Source organism: Garra rufa, chromosome 19 (genome assembly GCF_049309525.1).
Source record: "Garra rufa chromosome 19, GarRuf1.0, whole genome shotgun sequence".
Classification (NCBI taxonomy): Eukaryota; Metazoa; Chordata; class Actinopteri; order Cypriniformes; family Cyprinidae; genus Garra; species Garra rufa.
Window position 1 is genome coordinate 3,768,453 of NC_133379.1, and position 24,236 is coordinate 3,792,688.

At 36.2% G+C, this 24,236-nt stretch overlaps 3 protein-coding genes across 3 annotated transcripts in view; 1 reads left to right on the plus strand and 2 right to left on the minus strand.

Moving 5' to 3' along the window:
* LOC141292303 (rho GTPase-activating protein 7) overlaps nucleotides 1-3,161 on the plus strand; it is a 39,786-nt gene extending 36,625 nt beyond the window's left edge. The window contains exons 13-14 of the mRNA XM_073824309.1: nucleotides 840-1,013; nucleotides 1,945-3,161. Coding sequence (XP_073680410.1) covers nucleotides 840-1,013; nucleotides 1,945-2,053 — 283 coding nt within the window. The 3' untranslated portion in view covers nucleotides 2,054-3,161. The remainder of the gene's footprint in view (nucleotides 1-839; nucleotides 1,014-1,944) is intronic.
* A 4,910-nt stretch (nucleotides 3,162-8,071) lies between these two features.
* On the minus strand, nucleotides 8,072-21,440 carry rars1 (arginyl-tRNA synthetase 1; the record flags this gene model as incomplete). The annotated part of the gene is made up of 6 exons (XM_073824941.1): nucleotides 8,072-8,563; nucleotides 9,940-10,187; nucleotides 14,311-14,483; nucleotides 15,010-15,115; nucleotides 20,181-20,290; nucleotides 21,168-21,440. Coding segments are annotated over 6 exons (1,020 nt in total), but the record flags the coding sequence as incomplete, so codon positions are not given.
* Nucleotides 21,441-22,339: 899 nt separating this feature from the next.
* Nucleotides 22,340-24,020, minus strand: LOC141292891 (protein FAM200A-like). The gene is made up of 2 exons (XM_073824943.1): nucleotides 23,739-24,020; nucleotides 22,340-23,206 (listed from the first exon to the last, which is right to left on the minus strand). The coding sequence occupies exons 1-2, from the start codon at nucleotides 24,018-24,020 to the stop codon at nucleotides 22,340-22,342; spliced, it is 1,149 nt and encodes a 382-aa protein (XP_073681044.1).
* Between the last annotated feature and the right edge of the window lie 216 nt (nucleotides 24,021-24,236).

Genomic DNA, 24,236 nt, shown 5'->3' on the forward strand with positions numbered 1-24,236 from the left:
AATCCTTCTTGATTTAAGAATTTTTAGATATTTTGGCTGGAAACAAGACAAATAAATTTTAATAAAATAAAAATAAAATCTAATAAAATCATTTTTTGCAGTGTACTTAAATGCTAAATCAAAATATTAAAACCTATAACAGCATGTAACTAATACTACAATAACTACCAACATTGAATTCTATTTATAAATATAATATGAGGGTAAAAATTAAATTCAAAACAGTTAGACATCTGCATATAAACATTAACATTATCCCAACTGATGACAATTCAGTAACTGAAATAAAGTTGCAAACCGGACAATATTTGGAAAACCAAGGTCAGACATTAGGAAACTTGAGAATTATCACCCATAGCCCAAAAGCTTGTGGTCCTGTAAGTATCTGGGTACAACACAGCAATGAAGTAGTTTGAAACCATGAAATGAGATGACGCTCACAGAATGAATTGAGAGCAAGAACTTTGTACTTCATACTCAAAGGTGTTTCACCTTTGCATAATTTCGCATATTAACATCTGGGACAAGTAATATTAATGATGTTTAAATTAGCTTGCTGGAATGATAATGGTGTACCTTTCAGCAGAAAATTGAGACTTAACACGGGTTCCATCTCGGATTTAATTTTGCAAATTCAGTGACAAATTACCGGAGTAAAAAGTAAATCTCTTTACAAAGGGACCTCATGACATGAACACCACTGCACATGTAATCTTGTTAACCCGCTGCCGTGGCTGTAATTAAGCCACTCCACATATCAATGAGCTTGTAGTGCTGTTCTGTTTGTGATGTCACTCTACATGATTTTTCAATTACAACTTTCCATGCTCTTCCTGCAGGATGTGGCAGTCGGATCTTTCCATAGGGTCCTTGTTTGTGTCCTCCACTTCTGTTGAGCATGCTGCTGTTGCTGTCAGAGGAGTACGGGCACAAGTTTTCTGCAGCTTCTTTCTAATCGAGCCACTGGGGTCCAGAAAGTCACGAGTCACGCACCTCTGCCGGACCGACACAAGGTGTGTATCTTAAATAAAATGGTGAACAGAGGCTAAAAATGAGGGCATAGCCTACAGGAGAAAAAGCTTCAGGCTCCAAATTCTTGCTTTGGCTCAAAGATTTAGTTTCTTTTATAATCAATTTGTTCCCTTCAAGCATCTGTTGGTCTACAAGAGTCCCTATAGATTCATATTTTAGGGTAGAATCAATGAAACACAGGTCTGCAATACAGAAAACAGTTGTCTTTGAAAATTGAGATGCATTCCTGGGGATGTGTTGTGACAGAGCAAACATGCAGCACAATCATACTACATTACCTCCACTGGCTAGAACTTGTCTAGCTGGCACATTTGAGAGTGCTGGTGAATGGATACACTTTCTGAGACATGAAGACTTTTTCTGATTGCATCATGTCTTGTTAAAATAAACAGTCCAAACAATGCTGCATATTGATTGGTGGGTTGGGAGCATGAATTTATGTTTTCAATTAAAGAAGCAGGCTTTTACAAAGTGACTGTATGGACTATATTTCCAAAAGGACTGCACATTTTATATGAACTGCTAATAAGCATTAAATTTTTTACTGTTTTTTTTTTAATTTACTATTTTTTTAAACCGTGTGTTTGTGCGTAAAATAAATATAAATGTGTGAACAATTCTTCTTTCTATTATCTTTGCAACATTTTACACCAGCCTAAGAGAAATAAGAAAAGAAAAAAAAACCTTAATTTATTTTTCATAGCTGACTCACAACTGGTAGTCTGACTTCAGAATCATGGCGAGAGGTCAAGAACACAGAGGCGGAAGTATTTTTAGAATCAGATTTTTAAAAACAGATTTGACACGTACACCTGTAGTAAAGTAAATCTGTCATACTCTTCAATCCTTAAAGCTTTTATTTATATGCTGCATGAACCCATATATTAACTTTTCATTATTTTCTCTTATCAGAGGCCGATCTCCTGCATGGCACCATAAAGTAGGAGGACACCTGGTTTCATCTGTGTTGACGGCCTTGAGGGACTCTTTTAAACACAAAACAAAACACTCAAAAGCATAGTAAGGACTCCAATAAGTAATTTGTTAAACACCGGACGGCTTTAAAATCCCCAAGCTATGTGTCACCTCTCAATCAATCAATCAGTCAATCAATTAATAAGTGGTTGTGAGTGAGCTCCAAAGCTCCAAGATGAAGTGAAATCCTCAGAAAGTCATTCCAGAATCTCCGTAGAGAGTTACAGGACCATTTTAAAGACCGTTTAGCCTGCAAACAAGGAAAAACAATAGTTTGGCGAGGTGCTCCATGAGAGCCAGTGCATTTGGGATTATGAAGACCGACAAGAGAGAGTGACAGAGTAATGAAATGTCTCATCTTATTTAAAGGACCATTCTACAGGCTAATGCGTTGCAGTGGTTGACTCCAAAATTCACAACTCTTACTGTTTTAAGCATTAAACGATGAAATGAGTGACATGATTTGGAAATATACAACTCTGTAAACTCAACTACTGTGTCATTGTTGGTACTGAGACACCTCCATTACAAACATGCTTCAACCTTTGAGTAACACAAGGCCAGATTAGCCATGTTGTGTACAGTGGCAATGACACCGATTCAAGTAGGTGCTGTTTTAGGTTGAAAGCTGCCATGTTCGCTTTATTTATTTAAAACTGTCTGAATCCAAGCCATTTGAGGATATACATGTATGTAACTTAGCACATTACAAAGCTTTATTGTGTCAGACTCCAATGTTTCCACTATATTACAACTATTTAGCATTTTACCATCAGTTTTGAAGTATATGATCCGATCAAAATGTGATTTCATTTACGCATTTATTTTCATAATAAAAAAAACTATATTATAGTAAGTTCTAATATAACATTTTTTGATGTTTTATTGCTTTGTCACAGATTTTATTTAAATATATACTGTATCAAGGAAGTACACCTTTGCTTGACAGGAGTTATTTCTTGATGCTCTAATTAAGTATTTCTTATTTATTACATGGTTTTATGGAATACTTTATTCTGATTGGTTAAGCCTCTAGACTGACTACTTTTTACAATGTAATTAACTATTTGTATTCCTATCTGAAGCTTTAAATGTTTTCAGTGAAATGAAAACAATGACAGATCTTTTCTTCTGTATTGTGACATACATCCAAATATAACAGATTATTTAAAAAAATCAAATGTGATTATCTGCAGTTGATTCTGTGCTAATTTGACCTATTGTTTGTAGATATAAGTACCAAATAAGAATCATTAAAATTATTTTAGGTCTACTTAATGATTTTCAGTTTAGTTTACTGTAATTAAAGCAACAGTTTTTAAATAACAAAATAATATGTAAAAGTATGGAATTTGAGGTAAAAAAACAAACAAACAAACAAAAAAAAAAAAACAGCCCTGCTATTGGGGCAAAAGGCACACTAATTAACATGATAATTAATTGATGGCTGACTTGTTGGCATGACATGGTTAGATTTAGAAGGTATGTATTATGTTGGGTGTCCATCTTAGAGATAATCGCCATGTTTAGAATGAAATCATTATATTTAAAACATATTATATCATATAATAAAATATAATTTGTTGTTACTACTGTAAATCTACATTAAATTATTCAGATCTTCTTTAAGACTTTCAGAATCTTTACTTTTTAAAATTATTTAGTTTCAGTATTTTAAAATTAATCTTTTACCCCTTGTGTGAGATAAAAGGCCCCCCTTGCCACCTCATACATTTATAAGATTATTGAACAAAATAAAATACTTGTTTTATGTGAGTAGAACATTAAACATACATTATCATACATTAAACTATACTATTTTCAGCTAGTACCAGCTAGTACGAGTCGTGAAATCCCAGTTTTAGCACTAGTCATTCACACCTCAGATTTACAAAAAAAAAAAAAAAAAAAAAACTCACGAAATAAACATGTAAAGCTGTATAAAATGGGAGTATAGAGGGTGGAAAGAAGGGAGCAACTACAACTAATAAAACACAGATATATTATACATAGTAATACATATTCAAAAGTGGTGAAAAAAAGAGTTGGGGGCACTTAGCCTTTTTTTAAAATAGCGCTATCACAACAAACTTTCACACATCTTATCATTTGAGACTACTTATGGTAGTTATTGGTCTGGATGAAAAATGAGAACCAAATGTTCTGGTTACTAATGTAACCTTGCATGCTGTAGGGAAACTCTGTTTACTCTGAATAATGAAGGCAGATTTGTTCATGTTTGTGTAGTTGCACGTATAAATGGCGCTTCTGCTCGCCTACTACTATATAATTTAGTAATGCAGTGCTATAAGCAAGTGCAGAACAAAGCCCCTGGAGTGCCCATAATGAGTGCTCCTATAAACATGATCCAATTATGAAACCCAAGCCGCTAGGCTTCTTCTCCACTTACAGAGGGGATTAGGTAAATTAGGTGGACAACATTTGTGTCTGGAGGGCAGGAATATCTAAGTTATCAAACCAGCTGGCAGCCATACAAATATTACCAATAGAAACTCTGCTAGAACAAGCCCAGGAGAAGGCCATCCCCCTAGTAGAATGGGCTCCAACTCCAATAAGATACTGCAAGCCCACTGAGACATAAGCCAGGGCTATATCATCAACTATCTAGCAACATAGTCTCTGCTTTGTGACTGGCAGCCCTTTAGAGCAGCCTCTGATGCAAACAAGCTGCTCTGATTGCCAGAATAGGCTAGAGCGCTTTACATACAATCTAAGAGCCTGAACCGGGCAGAGAAAATTTGACCCTTCTTATCCTCTGAGTTAGGAAGAGTCAGAAGGGTAATGATGTGCGCTTTGAAAGGAATGAAGAGCACCTCAGGTACATAGTCGTGTCTTGGCTCGAGGACAACTCTACAGTCGTTAGGCCCAAACTCAAGGCATGAAGGGTGGTCTTAAGCAACAGGGGGCGCAAGTCAGGCGAGTCCTAAGGACTGGAGAAGTCCCATGTCTGCACAGTATGAGGACAATGTGGATTCGATCTCTGAGCTCCTTTTAGGAACTTAATGACAAGGTCTTTTTTGCTGACTGACTAGTCAGCCACTACTTCTGCTTCACCGCAATGGCTGCCACATAAACCCTCAGCATAGAAGCGGAGTGTCCAGCAGCCTTTGCATAAAGGTTATCACAGATGAGGACAATATGACAGGTCCTCGCTCCGTGCTGCACACCATCTGTACCAGTCAGAAAAGACTGACCATTTTATGGCATAGAGCAGGGATCATCAAATCTGGACCTCGAGATCCATTTTCCTGCAGAGTTTAGCTCTTACCCTAATCAAACGCACCTGAGCATGCTAATCAAGGTCTTCAGGATCATTAGAGAATAACAGGTAGGTGAGTGTGATCAGGGTTGGAGCTAAACTCTGCAGCGCATTGGACCTCCAGGGTAAGATTTGGGGAACCCTGGCATAGAGGCATCTTATAGATGGGGTTCTAGCCTCCAAATGCTGTTAGTCACCCTCACTGGGAGCTGTAAAGACTCGAATGGCCAAACATAAAGGCTCCACAGCCTGGGCCAGGGATGCAAGATCTTGCCTCTCGTTTGAGAGGGGAGGTCCTTCCTCAATAGAATTGGCCAAGGGGCTGCCAATAGCAGCTGGATCAACTAGGGCAAACCATGTCTGATTCCTCCAGAGTGGGGCCACAAAGAGGACTGAAACTGAACTAAGAAAGATGAACACTCTACGTCAGATCGCTGACTCCTGTGTCAGTACGTCATGGTACTCCCCTGAATGTACATTTAAGACTGACACAGAAGTGAAGAAATTGTTGAATAAACTTAATTTAGTTTCCTTTGCGCACAAAAAAGTATTCTATTGTAGCTTCATAAAAAGGTTAAACCACTGATGTCGCATGGACTGTTTTAACAATGTCCTCGCTACCTTTCTGGGCCTTGAATGTGGTAGATGGGTTGCTGTCTATAATGGATCAGAAAGCTCTTGAATTTCATAAAAAAATATCTTAATTGTCTTATGGGTTTCAAACAACATGAGGGCTGAATTCAAAATCACACCCAAAAAAAAAACAAAAAACAAAACAAAAAAAAAAAACTACAGGAACTACAGGAGGATCCAACGTGTATGAATTTCCTGTATTCACTCCAGACAACGTCTGGGTATGTTCCTGATGAGATGGCGGATGGTGTGAATTGAATTCTGGTCTCAGGAATGTGAGGGCCAGTCAAAGTCCTCATGCCACCCTTATGGAATCTTTTTCTAACAGTTTGATCAGACACATTTACCAGTAGTCTGCTGAAAGTCATTTTGTAGGGCTCTGCCAATGCTCCTCCTGTACCTCTTTGCACAAAAGAGCAGATACCAATCCTGCTGCTGGTGTGTTGCCCTTCTATGGACCTGTCAAACTATTCTCACCTAAATCTCCCAGGGCCCAGTTTTTCAAAAAATTTAATCTGGATCAAATTGGTCCGGATTTGGAAATCCCATGTTTTGCTATGCAGGATTAACTGATCTATCTTACTTCTATGACAGTTTTTAAAGGAACATTGGGTTGGATCACTGTGATCCAAATACCAAATTTTGGGATTACCAAATCCTGTTTACCAGAGCCTTAAATGGAACCAACAGTGTAGCCTACTGGCTCAGCAAAGAACAACAGGTAGGCAAAATACCAGTGGCCACAAATAGCCATTGTTAGTTTTAATTGTTTTAATTTTAATTTAAATGTCTTAACTACTTGAAAGTGCAACCCAAGGTGGCATGCAACATAATCCTTGCATGCATTGTTTTGCATAACATTGCAACCAGGCATCATGTCTCTCTTGATGACAATTTTGATGAACCTGAGCCTGATGTAGAACCAGAACAGCCACCAATGTTCTTACATAACGAAGGACACGCTGGACATGCAATTAGAGATGCAATAGTGAGAAATTACTTTTAACTAGGCTATTGAATGACTGAGTATATCTGATGTGGTCATTGCCATTAATATACTGTGGAATTATAGAGCTATGAGCAACAGTGACATTTATTTGACATCTGATAGCTTTGATATTATTTTGTTGTTGTTGTTTACCATCTAATTAGATGTGACATGCTTCATATAAGCTTCAAATATGAAGGAATTTATATATAATCAGTAACCATTAAGTTTGTGATCATTCACTTAAAAAATAAAACTTTTATTTTATTTGGTTTATTTGGTTAAAAAAAATCACAGCTGAATCCACCCTTCTGATGGGATCAGGATAATCCTGTTTTTTTTTTTTGGATCAAATAGATCCCAATCTGAGTTCAAAGTTTTGAATAACCCAAAGGGCAGGTTTGATCCAAATCAAATGTAAGTTTGGATTACATGGTCTGATCTTAATTCAAAATGCCTCTTTTACTTCTGAAAAACCCATTTCCAAGATTTGATCCATTCCGTGATACAAAATCCCACTGGATTACTTTTGAAAAACTGGGCCCAGGTATCTCCTCCATATTCTTGAACTGTGCTGGGAAACACACCAAACCTCAACAGAGGACTACCTGTGCAACAAGATTTGGCTGCAGGTACTGCCTCATGCTAAAAAGAGTGACAATGACTCTATCAAAATAATACTAATGACAAAGCAGTCAGGAAAAATAAGGAGAGAGCAACTGCCTTTTTGAAAGGCCTCTTGCTATTGCCTCTCCAGCTTCCAAACTGAACTGCACTGAATTGCACTTGATTGGAAACAGTGTTTTGGGTTGAAAAGTAGGTCTACTAAACATGGATCACCTGGATTTAACCAAGTGATTAAATGTTTGTATCTTTACGTATTATCTCAGACTAGAAATCAAGAAAATCCCAGTTTGCAGGGCATCCAGTGAGTAAATAACCATTGACCCCATTAGAGAATTACATTATTCCACTTGATCTTCATACAGATTATCAGGCGTAGATGATGCATTTATCAGCCCCAATTAATTTAATCCTGATGGCAAGTGCAAAACAAACACTGAACTCCTAAATTAAATAACTTACTCACTCAAACTGAATAATGCTCCAAAAGCCTCTAGCAAGAATGGAAAGCAGACACAGAAATAAACCAGGAAACAGAATCACATTAAGAAATTCATTTATTGCATTACAATACAAGGGAGAATAATATTTTATACATACTGTGGATTAAGAAGTCCAAAAGCTAAATGAGGATTATTTTTTTTTTTTTGTAAAAGCTTTAGGTAAACCAAAATTAAGTGAGCAAATTATTTTTGACTGACTAGAATAAGATTGTTATATAGAAGGGATGGAAAAACTTTTTGGTTGTTTTCAGGGTCCAGATGGTCCTGGCATTTACATGAGGAAAATGACCAGCAAGTCAAAGCTTTTGTTATGGACAGTTGTACAATTTTTTTTTCTGTATAAGAATCCCTCAAGAGATCAATGTTTTTTTTTTTTTCAAAAAGGTCTCGTGTTCAGAATAGGAAGACATTGACCAGTTCACATCCTCTCAACTGGATTGATACCCAGAATGTCAAAACCTTTGGCCATCACTGCTGCAGTGGCTTCACAGAGGAGCATCCGCCACATGTTGACTTTGACCACTTCCCCTGAGAAGAATGATGCAGAGCATACATTAGTTAAAAGAGCCATTTGCAAAGAGGCAGATTCATTTCAATAAAATCAAGGATGTTTTACCATGTCTTGGTCAGTAAAATTTATTAAAGTTTTATCATTTTTATTGCTATCGTAAAATACTTTTTCTCCTAGTTTTATGCAAGATGCATAAGTAACCCATTATTTATCTTCAAATCCACAAGCTTTTAAATTACTGTATTTACAACTAAAGAATTATAAAAGAAAACTCAGAAGTCCATATTCAAACTCTTGAGTACAGTACAATTTTTTTAGTATATATAAAAAGACTAAAGGAGCTGTACAAATCAAGAGACGGTAGTTTTATCAGTGCTGAAGTAACTAGCTTTTAATGAGGACATTAAAATGGGAGAAAACTAAATTGTAAATTGTTTTATTTAAATTTAATTAAAATTACAGCTCTTCTATTTAGCATCCGTCATTACATTAAAAGTTTTGAAACTAAATGCATTTCTGGACCAATTACACCCCTGACACATCTGCTAAAGAGCAAAAAACACAACCTAAATTTAATTATCCATTAAGAACTCATGGGTTAAATTAGGATTTGTTGTATGTTTTTACCTTTATAGAGCGCATTTCCCCCCCTAACCTCTTTAATTTCAAAATCTTACATTTGATCTATGAATTCAATTACAATAATATGATTGTTGTTATCTGTACATTATCAAATGAAATCATTTACACTGAAAAAAAAATACAACTGTATTAACCAATTTAATGAGATTGTTTTAAATATTAAAAAAATATATATATACAGATAAGACATGATGGGGGTAAATGATACTTTTAAATTAAATTAAAAAGCCAGTAGGTAACAACAAATAATCGTCTAATGAGTGAGTCATTGAGTCAATCATATAAACAATTCGTTCAATCAGCTGATTCATCAGATGGTTATGCATGGGCTAATAAAACTTTGACTCAACTGACTAGCTCAAAACAACATGCGCTGTGGTTCTGCTGTGTCTTTCTTTGGAATTATTTTCACTATTTTCTTTGTGTTGCACATTTTGAGTTCTCCTGGAGAGGCAGCGTGAGCCTCATCTTAGCAGCATAACCTAAAGTATGCATTATACAGTAGCCACTTACTCTAAATGTAATACAATCAGAATAATACTTGTGTTTTTGGTGATTTCCTGATTATTTTTGGTTATTGATGTTTTAATTAGAATAACTGTCTGCGTTAATGAAGCGTGAATGTCGAGCCCTGGAGTCTATGTGTCAAGGCTCAGCCCTGAACGGCCCCGGCCCAATTTAAACACTGCTTGTAAACATAAAAGATTTTGGGCACAGAACATGTTTTTCTTTCTTAGTTAGGGGGACCCACCTGTCTGTCGGTCCTTCTCCACACAGTAGCAGCTGTCGTAGAACTCTGTGAAGGTGGTGGCCAGCTCGTAGAGGTAGTCGCACAGTGTGTGAAGCAGCAGGTCATCTGTGATCTTTTGCAGAATCTCAGGGAAGCGCAGGATGCACCTACCCAGTTTCCACTCTTTCTCATGATCCAGTAGGACCTCTGTGGTCTCAGCTGCTTTGCGCAAGGTGGCCTCATGGATGTTAGCCAGTCTAGCTATAGACCTGGACGTAAATGGAAGGAGAATGGGTGTTATGACATTTCCGAATTGTCAATCTAGACACATTATGTTCGGTTGAAAATCAAATTGAGCTTAGACAGCAAACCTTCAATATTAAACTTTAGTATTAATAATTAGCAATTAAGATTTACTAACAGTTTGCGCCAGCACAAATCATCTTTTGGCATTAAAATACTACTGTCAGGATTTATTAATTGACGTGCAGTGAAGAATTAGCACTGAAAAGGTGTGGACACAGTTATTTTTGCGCCTGACCTTATTAAATATGCATTACTAGGAATTTCACTTTCAGATGCAAAATATATTGAAGGAGAGTATTAAAATGAATCATGAAACTATTTACTAACGTTTGCGCTCGTCAAATTACTGTTATTTGCGCCATTATTTAACGCCCCCCAAAAAGCATGTCTTAAACAGGCTCTTGCTCTTGGTAGATTGCGCTGGTCATTATGGAAATTATCTGGCTGCATTGTGTTCTTTAATGTGCACACTGTCAATAAATTACACATGAAACTGTATATTAGTTTAATATGGTGTTATAATTGTGCCTAAATGATTTGCATACGCGGGCTAAGAGTTACGTAAGTGTACATAAGACTGTAAGCATAAATTAAATTTGCATGCGCAAGAGAAGCTTTGTAAAGGTGTAAATCGCGTTTCAAGCGCAAGAAAAAAATAATTTGCAGCATTTACTGTTACTCGTACGTGTAATTCATGTATTAGGAAACTGCAGCTTCATGCTAATGCAAAATAAATATGATCTGTATTCTTCCAACTTCCATTTCTCCACGCTTACACTTCTGGCACGTTTTTTTTCGCCAAAACACGGTCAAAAGTACTGCAAGTCTGTGAACAGTGATTTGCACGCAAAAATAACAGTTTAAGGGAACTGTAAAACGTATTGACTGCGTAGAACCAATCTGTATGTGTAAAAACAAACTGTTGCAAATGTCTAAAGGCTTGCTGTGTACGTAGAGCAAAAAGTTGCCGTAATAATCCGATAGGTACAGCTCCGTCTTTGTTTTATCTGCGCTTGCACTTTTGGCACGATTCTCTCACTCACTGAGTTTTGCAAGTGTGAGAGGGAGGGCGGATCCACCACCTTCTTGTAGCCAATCAAATGAGCCTCTCGCGGACTCTCCATTTACTCTTATCTAATTGGTTCAGTAAACACAGAACACACCAAAACAGTTATCTGTATTTAGTTCAGGATTGTTCTCCTTGCCGGTCAAATGGTATTTTATATAAATGTATAAAAACATAAATAAAAACATAATACTTTATAAGTTCTGCACCATTAAGCTAAATTCCTATGTGTTGCGAGCTGGTGTTAACATTATTGGATTGTTTTGCCTTTACATTGAAATTTCATACATCATATAATCTGCTTACACCACTGAGCTGATGTTAAACATTACAGTCAAAATTATGTTAATTGACAATGCTCAACACTAGAGTATCCGAGTGCTATACTTCATAAAATCTTTTTACTATAACAATAAAGCTACATTTATCGGAATTTGTCAGTTTTTCAGACCATATCGTATTTAACACTGTATATTTTGAAATTTCGGTACTAATTCTGATTATTTCATGTGACTGATGATAAGCTACTACATGATAAGTGTGAGTAACAAAATGCTTTCTTTGTGTCCAGATTTGATTATTTTATTAGGATTAATCTCCAATCTGTCCACAATATAATGCTATCCAACTCAGACCCAGAGGATATGACTTGAATAATCGGGCTTGGAATATTTCTTTATTCGAATATCGTTTGATTTAATAGCAAATCGAAATACGAACAGAAAGAAATAAAGAGATTTTATAATAATAATTAGCCTGTTATTATTGTTATCATTAGTATTATTAGCCTATTATTATTATTTTCGTTATCGCTTAAATATTTCTGTCACATGCGTTGGCGGATTAGATACTTAGTCTGATCATATTTTAATTATATTTATTATATATTATTAAATGGTAACTTTAGCTGAATCAAGCTGCACGTCGCATCGCATTGTTCTTCTGGGATGAATTCCAGGCTTTATACTAAGGCTGCACTGTGCCTGGGTGTGAGCACAATAGTACAGAAAATGAGCTCACATGGGAAAGATTGTACCTCTTGTTGGATTTATATGAATTAAATAAACACAAATTTGTTTTCAATTGTTTTATCGAAGTAGACCTTTTAAGCTGTCTATAGGCTAGACATAACACGGTGCGACAGAAAGTCGCGAAACAAAAGCAATTTGTAACGTTTAGTTATTATTGTGGAGGTACATAAAATAAAGCAAACATTTATATTTCCTTCCTGTTATCACAGTGTAAGGGATCGCACCGGCGCAGCTGACCTGAGAAGTGCAGAAACAAAAAATACAAAAATTCTAGCTTAATTTTCGTTTGTCCACTTTTCAAATAAAACAAAATAATAATAAATGTCGTTTTAACAAGAAAACATTTTATTACGAGAAAAGATGTTGTTTTAACGTAACATAACATCATGACATCTCGTTATTAGACAGAATTAAGTGGAAAATGTGTGGCAGCAATGCGTCACCGGACTACACACAGCAACGATTATATAGAGAGCAAAACAGCCATCTAGTGTTTACACAATGGTATTACAGATAATAAATGGCAAATAAGTTAGAGATAAACATTTAATAAATATTTTATTAATATTTAGCAAAATCCCCTTAAATTACAACGTGTTAAAGTGAAAAAAATATTACTGTTAGTTCAATTATTATATTGAACCAAATTTTCGTATAAAAAAAATTAATTGTCCCTGATCAGTAGACAGGTGAAGTTATGCATGTGCATAGTGCAAATACTAGGCCATCAGCAATTATTATCAAAACTACAATATTACAATGAACTAATACATCATATATATCCTAAAAAGGATACTATACAGCTTGAAATTCATTATGAACACACAGCTTAATGATACACAACTTGAAGTATCATGTTTTAATTGTTATTTATTTACTTTTTTATGTATGTGTACATTAAAATACTACTTCACCGGCAGAGAGAACGATCCTGAACTAAATACAGATAACTGTTTTGGTGTGTTCTGTGTTTACTGAACCAATCAGATAAGAGTAAATGGAGAGTCCGCGAGAGCCTCATTTGATTGGCTACAAGAAGGTGGCGGACCCACCCTCCCTCTCACGCTTGCAAAACTCAGTGAGTGAGAGAATCGTGCCAAAAGTGCAAGCGCAGATAAAAAAAAAAGACGGAACTGTACATATCGGATTATTACGGCAACGTTTTGCCCTACATACACAGCAAGCCTTTAGACATTTGCAACAGTTTGTTTTTACACATACAGATTGGTTCTACGCAGTCAATACGTTTTGCCGTTCTTTAAACTGTTGTTTTCGCGTGCAAATCACAGTTCACAGACTTGCAGTACTTTTGACCGTATTTTGTCGAAAACAACGTGCCAAAAGTGTAAGCACGAGAAATGGAAGTCAGAAGAATGCAGATCATATTTATTTTGCATTAGCATGAAGCTGCAGTTTCACAATACATGGATTTTACGTACGAGTAACAGTAAAATGCTGCAAATGATTTTTTTCTTACGCTTGAAACGCGATTTACACCTTTACAAAGCTTCTCTTGCGCATGCAAATTTAATTTACGCCTACAGTCTTACGTACACTTACGCAACTCTTACCCCGCGTATGCAAATCATTTTGACATTAAAATATCTCCATAGTTTAAGTTTTTCCTAGTTATGCTAGGTTTTATTTCTGTTAACAAAAATATTTTAACTTAGTCATCAACGATAATTATACTGCCATACGCAAATACAATTTTAGAGGTAGGGTGAATTTACAGTTTTAATTGAGAGTTATTTATTTTTCCTTATGAAAAACTGAGGCGTACTGTACCGGATATATATCCAAATGCATCAATCATGAATTTGAATCAATCAAATCAGAGTTATAACAGAATTTGGCGCAAATTGTGCAATCTGTGTCAATAACCAGTCCTCAAAGAGTCTCCATAATAAGAAATAATCTACGAGGTATAGTTTTGGTATATATACACATACATATATATAGAGAAGATGCCTTGACTTGAGGGTTTACCTGATGCGTGTGAAGGCATAGAGGAGATAGGCTGCAGTGTTTCCCCTGTCATCCAACATCTTGTCGAAGGAAAAGACGTAGTCATTGATGCGGTTGTGCGAAAGGTCTGCATATTTAATGCATCCAAAAGCCACGGCACGCTGAGCCTTTACCAACTCTTCCGGGGTCAGAACCTGCAATATATGGTTTCAAAAACTTGTGAAGTTAGAGCAGGCAAGACCTTTCACCACCCTTACAAAAAAAAAAACAAAACAAAAAAAAAAAAAACAAGTTACCAAGTATGTCCCAAATACTCAAGAAGGAAAAAAATAGCTACATTTAAGATGCAGACACATAAGTAAAATTTTGCAGGTAAAAACTTTAGACATTTAGATGTCATGCAGATTTTTAAACACTTTTACTTCGCCTACTTGTGTTTAAAACAACATAATTGTACTTTTTTCAAAATCCTTCACTGTCAAAAGCACTCTGGGCTATTTGTGAGACATCAATCAAGTGTATTAGGCATTAGGAGGTGCTTCATTTCTGAGTGCAAAGAAGCTGTGCGTAATATAGGCAATAATTGGTATAACTGGTCCCTGTTCTCATTTGAGATCTATTGATCTCCTCTGAACTGAACTGAGACACACAAGGGAAGTCAGATGGAGGCTTTCAGGGTGACATAATAAGGTGCAAATTTTCTCAGTTTAAGGGGCTCACCTTATCTCTCCCCTTCTCCTTCAGTTTGTCCATGGATCTTTTCAGACCCTCCTCCAGAAGGTCCATTAGACGAACTGTGTCCCCTGAACGAGTTTTAAACTTTTTCCTGGAAAGGAGATTTAATATAAATTCATATAAAACATTATTCAACACAATATTTTCACGAGGCACTACGGCTGCAACTAAAACAAAACTATGTTGAGGAACCAAATAATCTGTTGATTTGACTGTTGAGTAATCAAATTTTAATATTCTATGTAATATCTTGCCCAGCATTCTCCCCAAAATGATGTCTAAATCAAAGTCTAACTAATTATATGTTTATATATATTTGCATTCAAATGTTTGGGGTCTGTATGTTTTTATTATTACATTAAATATTTTTTCTTTATTAATACCAAAATTAATTCATACTTTTAGTTATCAAGGACACACTGAATTGATCAAAAGTGACAACCCAAGACATTCATTATGTTACAAAATATTTCTGTTTTAAATAAATGTTGATCTTTTTAAATTTGTTCTTTAAGAATCCTGAAAAAAAAAAATCCACAAAAATCAGCACAGCACAACTATTTTTAACAGAGCCGCTGCTGGCCAAATGGGTGCAGAATTGTCCTCTCCCTAAATATTATGGTAAAGTTCATTTTTAATTCAACTGTATTATTTACAAATTACTATTATAGCTTTAGACAGTTACCTATGGTAATGATTTTATTAATACAGTTGTCTGATTGATTTTATTGTCTCAAGCATTCCAAAATCACCAAAAGAAAATTAAGCAGTTTTACTACTATAAAACCATGGCAAAGGGTTGTGATGTCCACATGTTTTTGTTGAAGAAAGTATAAAGGCTGTAGTATTTCTATTGCAAAAGGTGGCCAAAAATTAAAGATTAAACAAGGATTTGATTGTTCTGTAGGTGCACCCTTTGTAGGCATTTGAAATAATATGTAATGTAAATACATTTGTATACATACTGTATATTATTTTGTATTACATTAAAATTTGTATTCAATGAAACCAATCATTATTGCCTCATTTTTATATAATGCATTTTAAGTCATGGAAACTAGAATATTAAAGGAACCGTATGTAAGAAATTTATGTCAGTTAATCATAAAATGGCCCTGACATGTCACTAGACATTAAGAAATCATGTTCATTTCAAATACTTATATCACTGACAACAGTGGTCCGGCCAGGATATTGCCATTTAAAAGTGAGAGTTGCAGCCCTCAACTGATGTTATTGTTGTCATTTTGTGTTTTGGTCTGAGGCTCCACCCTCCAGCTATCTACCAATCACGAAATCAGTAGAGTTTTGTGATCTGGGTTGCCAGCTCTGTTACGGGATGCACTTTTTTCCAGGGGTTTCAGTACAGCGTAATCGATACTGCGTCACCAGGCAGGCGTGGCCTATTTGAGAATTTGCATAGGTCACCGATCATGCGCAGTTAGGGAATTTGCTTCAGATACCTCCACTATTACAGGGGTTTCGTGCACTTCATATTCATATACAGTATCATGAAATACCTGTCCACGTTCGCAGGGGTTTCGTGCACTTCATAATTATATTCATATACAGTATCTTGAAATACCTTTCCACACTCACAGGGGTTCGTGCACTTCATAATTATATTCATATACATCTTGAAATACCTTTCCACATTCACAGGGGTTTCGTGCACTTCATATTTATATTCATATACAGTGTCTTGAAATACCTTTCCACATTCACAGGGGTTTCGTGCACTTCATATTTATATTTATATACAGTGTCTTGAAATACCTTTCCACATTCACAGGGGTTTCGTGCACTTCATATTTATATACAGTGTCTTGAAATACCTTTCCACATTCACAGGGGTTTCGTGCACTTCATATTTATATACAGTATCTTGAAATACCTTTCCACATTCACAGGGGTTTCGTGCACTTCATATTTATATACAGTGTCTTGAAATACCTTTCCACATTCACAGGGGTTTCGTGCACTTCATATTTATATTTGTATTCATATACATTATTTTAAAATACCTGTCCACTATCGCAGGGGTTTCGTGCACTTCATATTTATATTTATATTCATATACAGTATTTTGAAATACCTGTCCACGATCGCAGGGGTTTCGTGCACTTCATATTTATATACAGTGTCTTGAGATACCTGTCCACGATCGCAGGGGTTTCGTGCACTTCATATTTATATTTATATTCATATACAGTGTCTTGAAATACCTGGCCACGATCGCAGGGGTTTCGTGCACTTCATATTTATATTTATATTCATATACAGTGTCTTGAGATACCTGTCCACGATCGCAGGGGTTTCGTGCACTTCATATTTATATTTATATTCATATACAGTGTCTTGAAATACCTGGCCACGAACGCAGGGGTTTCGTGCCCTTCATATTTAATATACAGTGTCTTGAGATACCTGTCCACGAACGCAGGGGTTTCGTGCACTTCATAATTATATTTATATACAGTGTCTTGAAATACCTTTCCACATTCACAGGGGTTTCGTGCACTTCATATTTATATACAGTGTCTTGAGATACCTGTCCACGATCGCAGGGGTTTCGTGCCCTTCATAATTATATCTATATACAGTGTCTTGAAATACCTGTCCACATTCACAGGGGTTTCGTGCACTTCATATTTATATACAGTGTCTTGAAATACCTTTCCACATTCACAGGGGTTTCGTGCACTTCATATTTATATACAGTGTCTTGAAATACCTGTCCACGAACGCAGGGGTTTCGTGCACTTTATACTTATATTCATATACAGTATTTTGAAATACCTGGCCACGATCGCAGGGGTTTCGTGCCCTTCATATTTAATATACAGTGTCTTGAAATACCTGTCCACGAACGCAGGGGTTTCGTGCACTTCATAATTATATTCATATACAGTATTTTGAAATACCTGGCCACGATTGCAGGGGTTTCGTGCCCTTCATATTTAATATACAGTGTCTTGAAATACCTGTCCACGATACCGTTGTAAACCATGATTTATTTTCGTAAATAGACGCTACACGTTTTACATTTCTATAACGGCTGTTTATTTGTTTTCGAAAATCGTTTAAATGTAAGATTTTAAAACATAAAAATAACCTGTATGACTGTGTTGTCCTTCATTATCCATCAGTGCTGATCCTCCTAGGTTTTGAAATGCCCGCGCAAAAAAACTGACTTACTGCGCATGGTCGGTGACCTCTCTTAATAATTTTTTTTTTTGAAAGGGGCGTTTTCCCAACGCCCCCAGGGACGCCCATTTTATGTCGTGGTAATGAAACCCCTGGAATTTAGTGAGTCCCGCTCTGTTACAGCTGCAGCTATACGAACGTGTCGGATAAAACATGTATAACGTTACGAAACCTAAAAGACCTCGTTATGAATCCGAAATACGTTGTGACAAAGTCCGAAATAAAACAAGGATTGGTATAGGAGATGCCTTTGAAAGATGGAGACGGCTGAAAACGAAGAAGAATTTGAAGATAGACACCAACGTTGCTAATTTTCTCCTGTACAGGTAAGATTCATCTATGTTTGGCTAACTTTGCTTCCGTACACAGTGGATTTTCCACGGTCGGCCGTGCTAAATGCGTTCATAAAAAGCTTTATATCGCACCACTAGCAGGGTATGAAAACAATCTATGTTCCGACTGAAATGTGGTATTACAGTACATCTTTGCGAAATATTTGGCTAATCGCCATCTGTAAATTTTTGCGATACATAATTACTTCGCAAAACATCTCTTGTGAAGCATAAACATAATTAACAGAAGAAAAACAAATTACTGTGTAGGACTCGTCACTTGCCATTGGAAGCTCCTTGTAGCAGCCTACTCCTGCAGCTTAGCTGGCAACCTCGAGTCAGGGGGGAGGGGGAGGGGATACACCGTTCTACAGTATTTTGAAAGTGATTGCAGTACCAGTTTTGGCCACAATCCTACATACGGTTCCTTTACGTTGTTAATATTCTTTGATATATTCTATAAGATTAAGGTGTTAATAAATTGCGTTGTTGGTGGTAAAATTATTACCATCATTAAAATATGTTAATGTCAACAGTGAAAAAACTGATTAACAACACGGATAACAAGAAATGTTCTTGAGATGCAATTATATTGCATGATGATTTCTGAAGGATGACGTGACACTGAAGACTGGAGAGATGGTGGCTGAAAATTCAGCTTTGCCATCAGAGGAATAAATTTTAAAATATATTAACATAGAAAATTACAATAATATTTTACAATATGTGACCCTGGACCACAAAACCAGTCATAAGGTTAAATTTTACAAAACTGAGATGTATACAACATATGAAATAAATAAGCTTTCTATTGATGTATGGTTTGTTAGGATCGGACAATATTTGGCCGAGATACATCTATTTGAAAATCTAGAACTTGAGGGTGCAAAAAAACCGAAATACTGAGAAAATTGCCTTTAAAGTTGTCCAATTAGGTTCTTAACAATGCATATTACTAATCAAAAATTACATTTTGATATATTTACAGTAGGAATTTTACAAAAAATCTTCATGGAACATGATCTTTACTTAATTTCCTAATGATTTTTGGCATAAAAGAAAAATCAATAATGTTGACCCATGCAATGTATTTTTGGCTATTGCTACAAATATACCCCAGCGACTTAAGACTGGTTTTGTGGTCCAGGGTCACATATTACTGATTTTAAAGTATAATTTAATGTATTATATATTAAATATTATAATTCTTACCAACCCTAAACTTCTGAACATTAGTGTAATGCTATGGTTTAAAATAGTTCTGTTACAACACAGTAATAATTTCACAGCTTAAAAGCAAAGTTCTCTCCTTTGAACATCAGAATGTAATAATCTTTCAGTTATCCTAAGTAATCTAATGGCTGTTCATATAAAAATACTATTACTTGCGTTGCACACAGGATTTTAACTAATCTGACATGATCAACAGTAAATAATGCTTTATTTAAAATTAATTCGCTTCTGTTTATGCTACGCTCTATGCATCTCGTCTCAACCAATTAAAATATGCTGATTATTTGTATTATTAATTTTATTGATTACTAGCTGTTACAACCCTATGGGTCAACCTGGTGGAAAGAAGATAAAGGTTACTCCCATATTGATTAGTGCACTTACTTATCCTCCCCGAGCACCACACCAAAACCTGCATGTTCTACCCGTGTGACCTTGGGGTCATACCAGGCTATCAGCTGAGCAGCAGCAAAGACCACTTGGAAGTGCATTGCCTGTAAATACATTGCAGACAATTGCAAGAAAAAAAAAAAAAGACACATTGAAAAACATTCAGTTATCTCATCATCAATACAAATAAAATTTACAGAATAAACAAAAAAGTTCAAGATCTTCATCATAAATCAATTTTAGCCATGGAAAATGGAACACATCTTTCTTTCTGTTTAAACAGAGCAGAATCGTAAACTAAACTGTGTTGACAATGATGTTAGCAGACACTGGTTCCTGACCTAGACCGCATTAATATTTGAGGTGAAGAATCTACTGCACATATTTATAAACATACAGATGTTTCAAATCTGGGGTGTGCTTCTATCTTGCTTGGTGCCCTTGACCTCTGCTGCATGTGTCCTCATACATATGTGACCCTGGACCACAAAACCAGTCATAAGGTTAAATTTTACAAAACTGAGATATATACATCATATGAAAGCTCAATAAATAAGCTTTCTATTGATGTATAGTTTGTTAGGATAGGACAATGTTTGGCCGAGATACATCTATTTGAAAATCTGGAATATAAGGGTGCAAAAAAATCAAAATACTGAGAAAATCACCTTTAAAGTTGTCCAAATTAAGTTCTTAACAATGCATATTACTAATCAAAAATTACATTTTGATAGGTTTACAGTAGGAATTTTACAAAAAATCTTAAATGTAACATGATCTTTACTTAATTTCCTAATGATTTTTGACATAAAAGAAAAATCAATAATTTTGACCCATACAATGTATTTTTGGCTATTGCTACAAATATACCCCAGCGACTTAAGACTGGTTTTGTGGTCCAGGCTCACATATTAGATAACTGTGGGAAGGTTTGTTCTCTGGGGTCTGTTCATCAACACTTTCTGTGGCATACTCACACACCTGGCCACTGTCGGTCACGTAGATGATGATGTCAGCTTTCTCATCAAACAGCCTGTTTTTGATGGCAGCTAGATCGGAGGTATCGTAAGTGTAGCCTCCATCCGATTTGACAATTGTCAGGGGAATAGACTGGCCCGGAGCAAACACTATCTTCCTGCCCTCATCCAACTGCACCAGCCCTGAGGTGAGAGAGAATAGGATTGGCAAGGAATGTGAAAGAGAATAGTTGAGCAAGGGACTAAAAGCAATCTTAAAACAACACTGCTCCCAAATGGATATGTGTATTTAGAAATATGCAATGCTTTTAAAACCAACGTTCCAGTTCAATTAAAGCTAAGCTCTATCGACAGCATCTGTGGCTGATTGTCGAATTGCACAGAAAAGAATTTTGACTTGTCTTTCGGTCTGTAAAAACAAACAGAAACTGTGTTTAGAGTAATATGCTTACAGTGGAAATCTATGGTACTGAACCAGGGTAAAAATTAAACAGTGTTTTGATTTAGTGCAATGAATTCACCTATCAACCTTGCTGTACAACTTTACATTAAATTTTTAACTCATGTGATTCCCATGTAAATCCTGTTTGCAAATATCAGTGGCACTGTTCACAAGCTGTTTGGTGAAATAAAAATGAAAAAATAATTAAAAATAAAAATATTTTTTCAGAATTAAAATACATAAACATATACCCCCGGTTTCACAGACAAGGCTTAAGCTAGTCTCAGACTAAAATGCATGTTTGAGCTGTCTTAACTGAAAATACCTTGCTCTGACGTATCTTAAAATATGTCAGTTCCATTGTTCTGTCTCCAGATACACACCAGTAACATTTTCTTTTAAGGCATTTTTTGTAAAAGCTGCTTTTTTTTACAAAAGCTGCCATGCGTTCATGACCTCAAGGATAGATTATTGCAGGGGTTCTCAAAGTCTACATTCAAAGGTCCAAATCTAAATTTTCCTCAATGACAAAGGTCCGGAACTATTGGTAATTACAAAACTTGTTTTTAATAAACATGTATAACAAATCAACATTCATTTTATGAAAAAATAAGGTGCCTTTTGCATTCAAAATACATGAATAACAAGTGCAAAAGTTGCAAAAATAATTATAGAGTCTGGATTTCTCTTAACAAAACACCACAAAAGTAACATGGTGCAAAATACAGAGCAGTCTAATGTGAGAAATGGCACTGTCTGTCTCCCATCAGCTGCCGAAACCGTGGCACAAAAGGTGTGGTTGCTAGACGGAGACACTGGCCTAAATGTTCATTAGTCAAGCTGCTGCGGTGTGAGTTCTTTACAGCATTCATTGCTGAGAATGCAGGCTCACACCGATAGGTTGACCCAAACATGGTAAGAACACAGATGGCTACTTTCTGTAGATTGGGGAAATTTTCAGCTGTGACCATTTTAGTCCAAAAGGTAACAGTGTCACAGTCCACTTCCTGCAAAGCCACATTTTCCTGCAAGTCAATGAGTTCAGTCTGCAGGGATGCCATGCTTGCCCACGGGAAGATGCTCTTGATTTCTTTTGAGAATTCCTCAACATTCTTGACTAGGAATGGAGATGGAATGCAGAGCAGCACTTGTCTGCCTACATTGAAGCCCTCAAAGCGCATCCTGAAATTTTCAGCTAGCTTCTCCAAAAAGGAAAGATGGTGACGATGGTGATTGCCATTAGTCTGCTGGAGAAGAGTTGGAAAGTGGATATGTGGCCCTGTGATGTCACTCTTAAATATCTCCAGCCGCCTTTCAAAGGAGCGTACTGCTGCCATCAGATCACACACTGTGTTGCCTTGGCCCTGGAGCTTCAGATTTAGTTCATTTAGATGAGATGTTATGTCCACTAAAAAGGCCACAACCTCCATGGTGTCATTATCCCTCAGAAAATCCAAGTAATGGCTGGCTTTGACGTTCTTCTGCTGGGACAAAAACATCTCCAAATCTTTCCTGATGGCCCAAAACCTTTCCAAGACTCTTCCCTTACTCAGCCACCTAACATTGTTATGGAGGAGTAAGTCGTCATAAGCAGCATTTACCTGATAAGAGAAAGAAAAAAAAAAATATACAAATAAATAAATACATGACATTTTTGTGTTGCATAAATATTCATTAAGTGAACACAAACACCTTTGTAAATTCTGTAAATGTAAATGGTTAAAGTCTGTTGTAAGTAGATTTTGATGCCAACCTTTAATAGTTCAAAATGCATATAATTACATTTTATTCACAATTAAAAATGATTAAATAAATAAAAAACATTTGTGGAATAAGGGTTGACTTATGATCAGTCAGTGGGGAGATTTTCAGCATTTCCTGCATTAATTATGCCTTAGTTACACATTGATTCAAATTGTTAAAGATGTAAATGCTTTTTATTTTTTTATTGGGTCTCTTACTCTCTCTCTGTGAGTAAGTGAGTAGGTGAGTGTGTGTGTGTGTGTGTGTGTGTGTGTGTGTGTGTGTGTGTGTGTGTATGTGTGTGCGTGCGTGTGATCAACACTTAATAAACCCCTATTGACCCACACACACAAAAACACAGTAGAAGTAAAAAGTCAAAGAAATTCTCACCTCAGTCAGGAATGCCCGCAGAAGACGGTGCTGAAGGGCAGAGGATGCTCTCAGGTAGTTCACAAGCTTCATAATAGTTTCCATGACGTCTGAATATTCTTTTCCAAGGCTAGCACACAGCACCGACTGGTGTATTATACAGTGGTATGTCAGCAGGTCGGAGTGCTGCTCTTTCAGACGTTGAACGGCTCCCTTCTCCTTCCCTATCATGGCTGGAGCACCATCAGTAGTGATGGACACAATATGCTTGACATCAATTCCCCGTTCATTAAGCATCTGCATGATAGCTTCATATATGTCCTCTCCTCTAGTGTGACTGTTGTGTTTTCTGTGGAGTTTTGTTATTTATATGTTTAATTAAATGTTTAATGTTTAAATTTACTTTAAATTAGAGCTACTAATGTTGCAAGTTACATTTAACAGCCCAATAGTGTAGTGGCTCTTTAAGAGAGGAGTGTGCTATGAGCACATGTGACCGGTATTTACTACGTGAAAAGG

What these genes read in the sequence shown, in the direction of transcription:
- LOC141292891 (XM_073824943.1), bottom strand. Translation starts at nt 24,020, where the DNA reads ATGCAGATGCTTAATGAACGGGGAATTGATGTCAAGCATATTGTGTCC. An exon ending in TGCGGGCATTCCTGACTGAG is followed by an intron (nt 23,207 to 23,738) that starts GTGAGAATTTCT and finishes TTCTCTTATCAG; the next exon opens with GTAAATGCTGCTTATGACGA.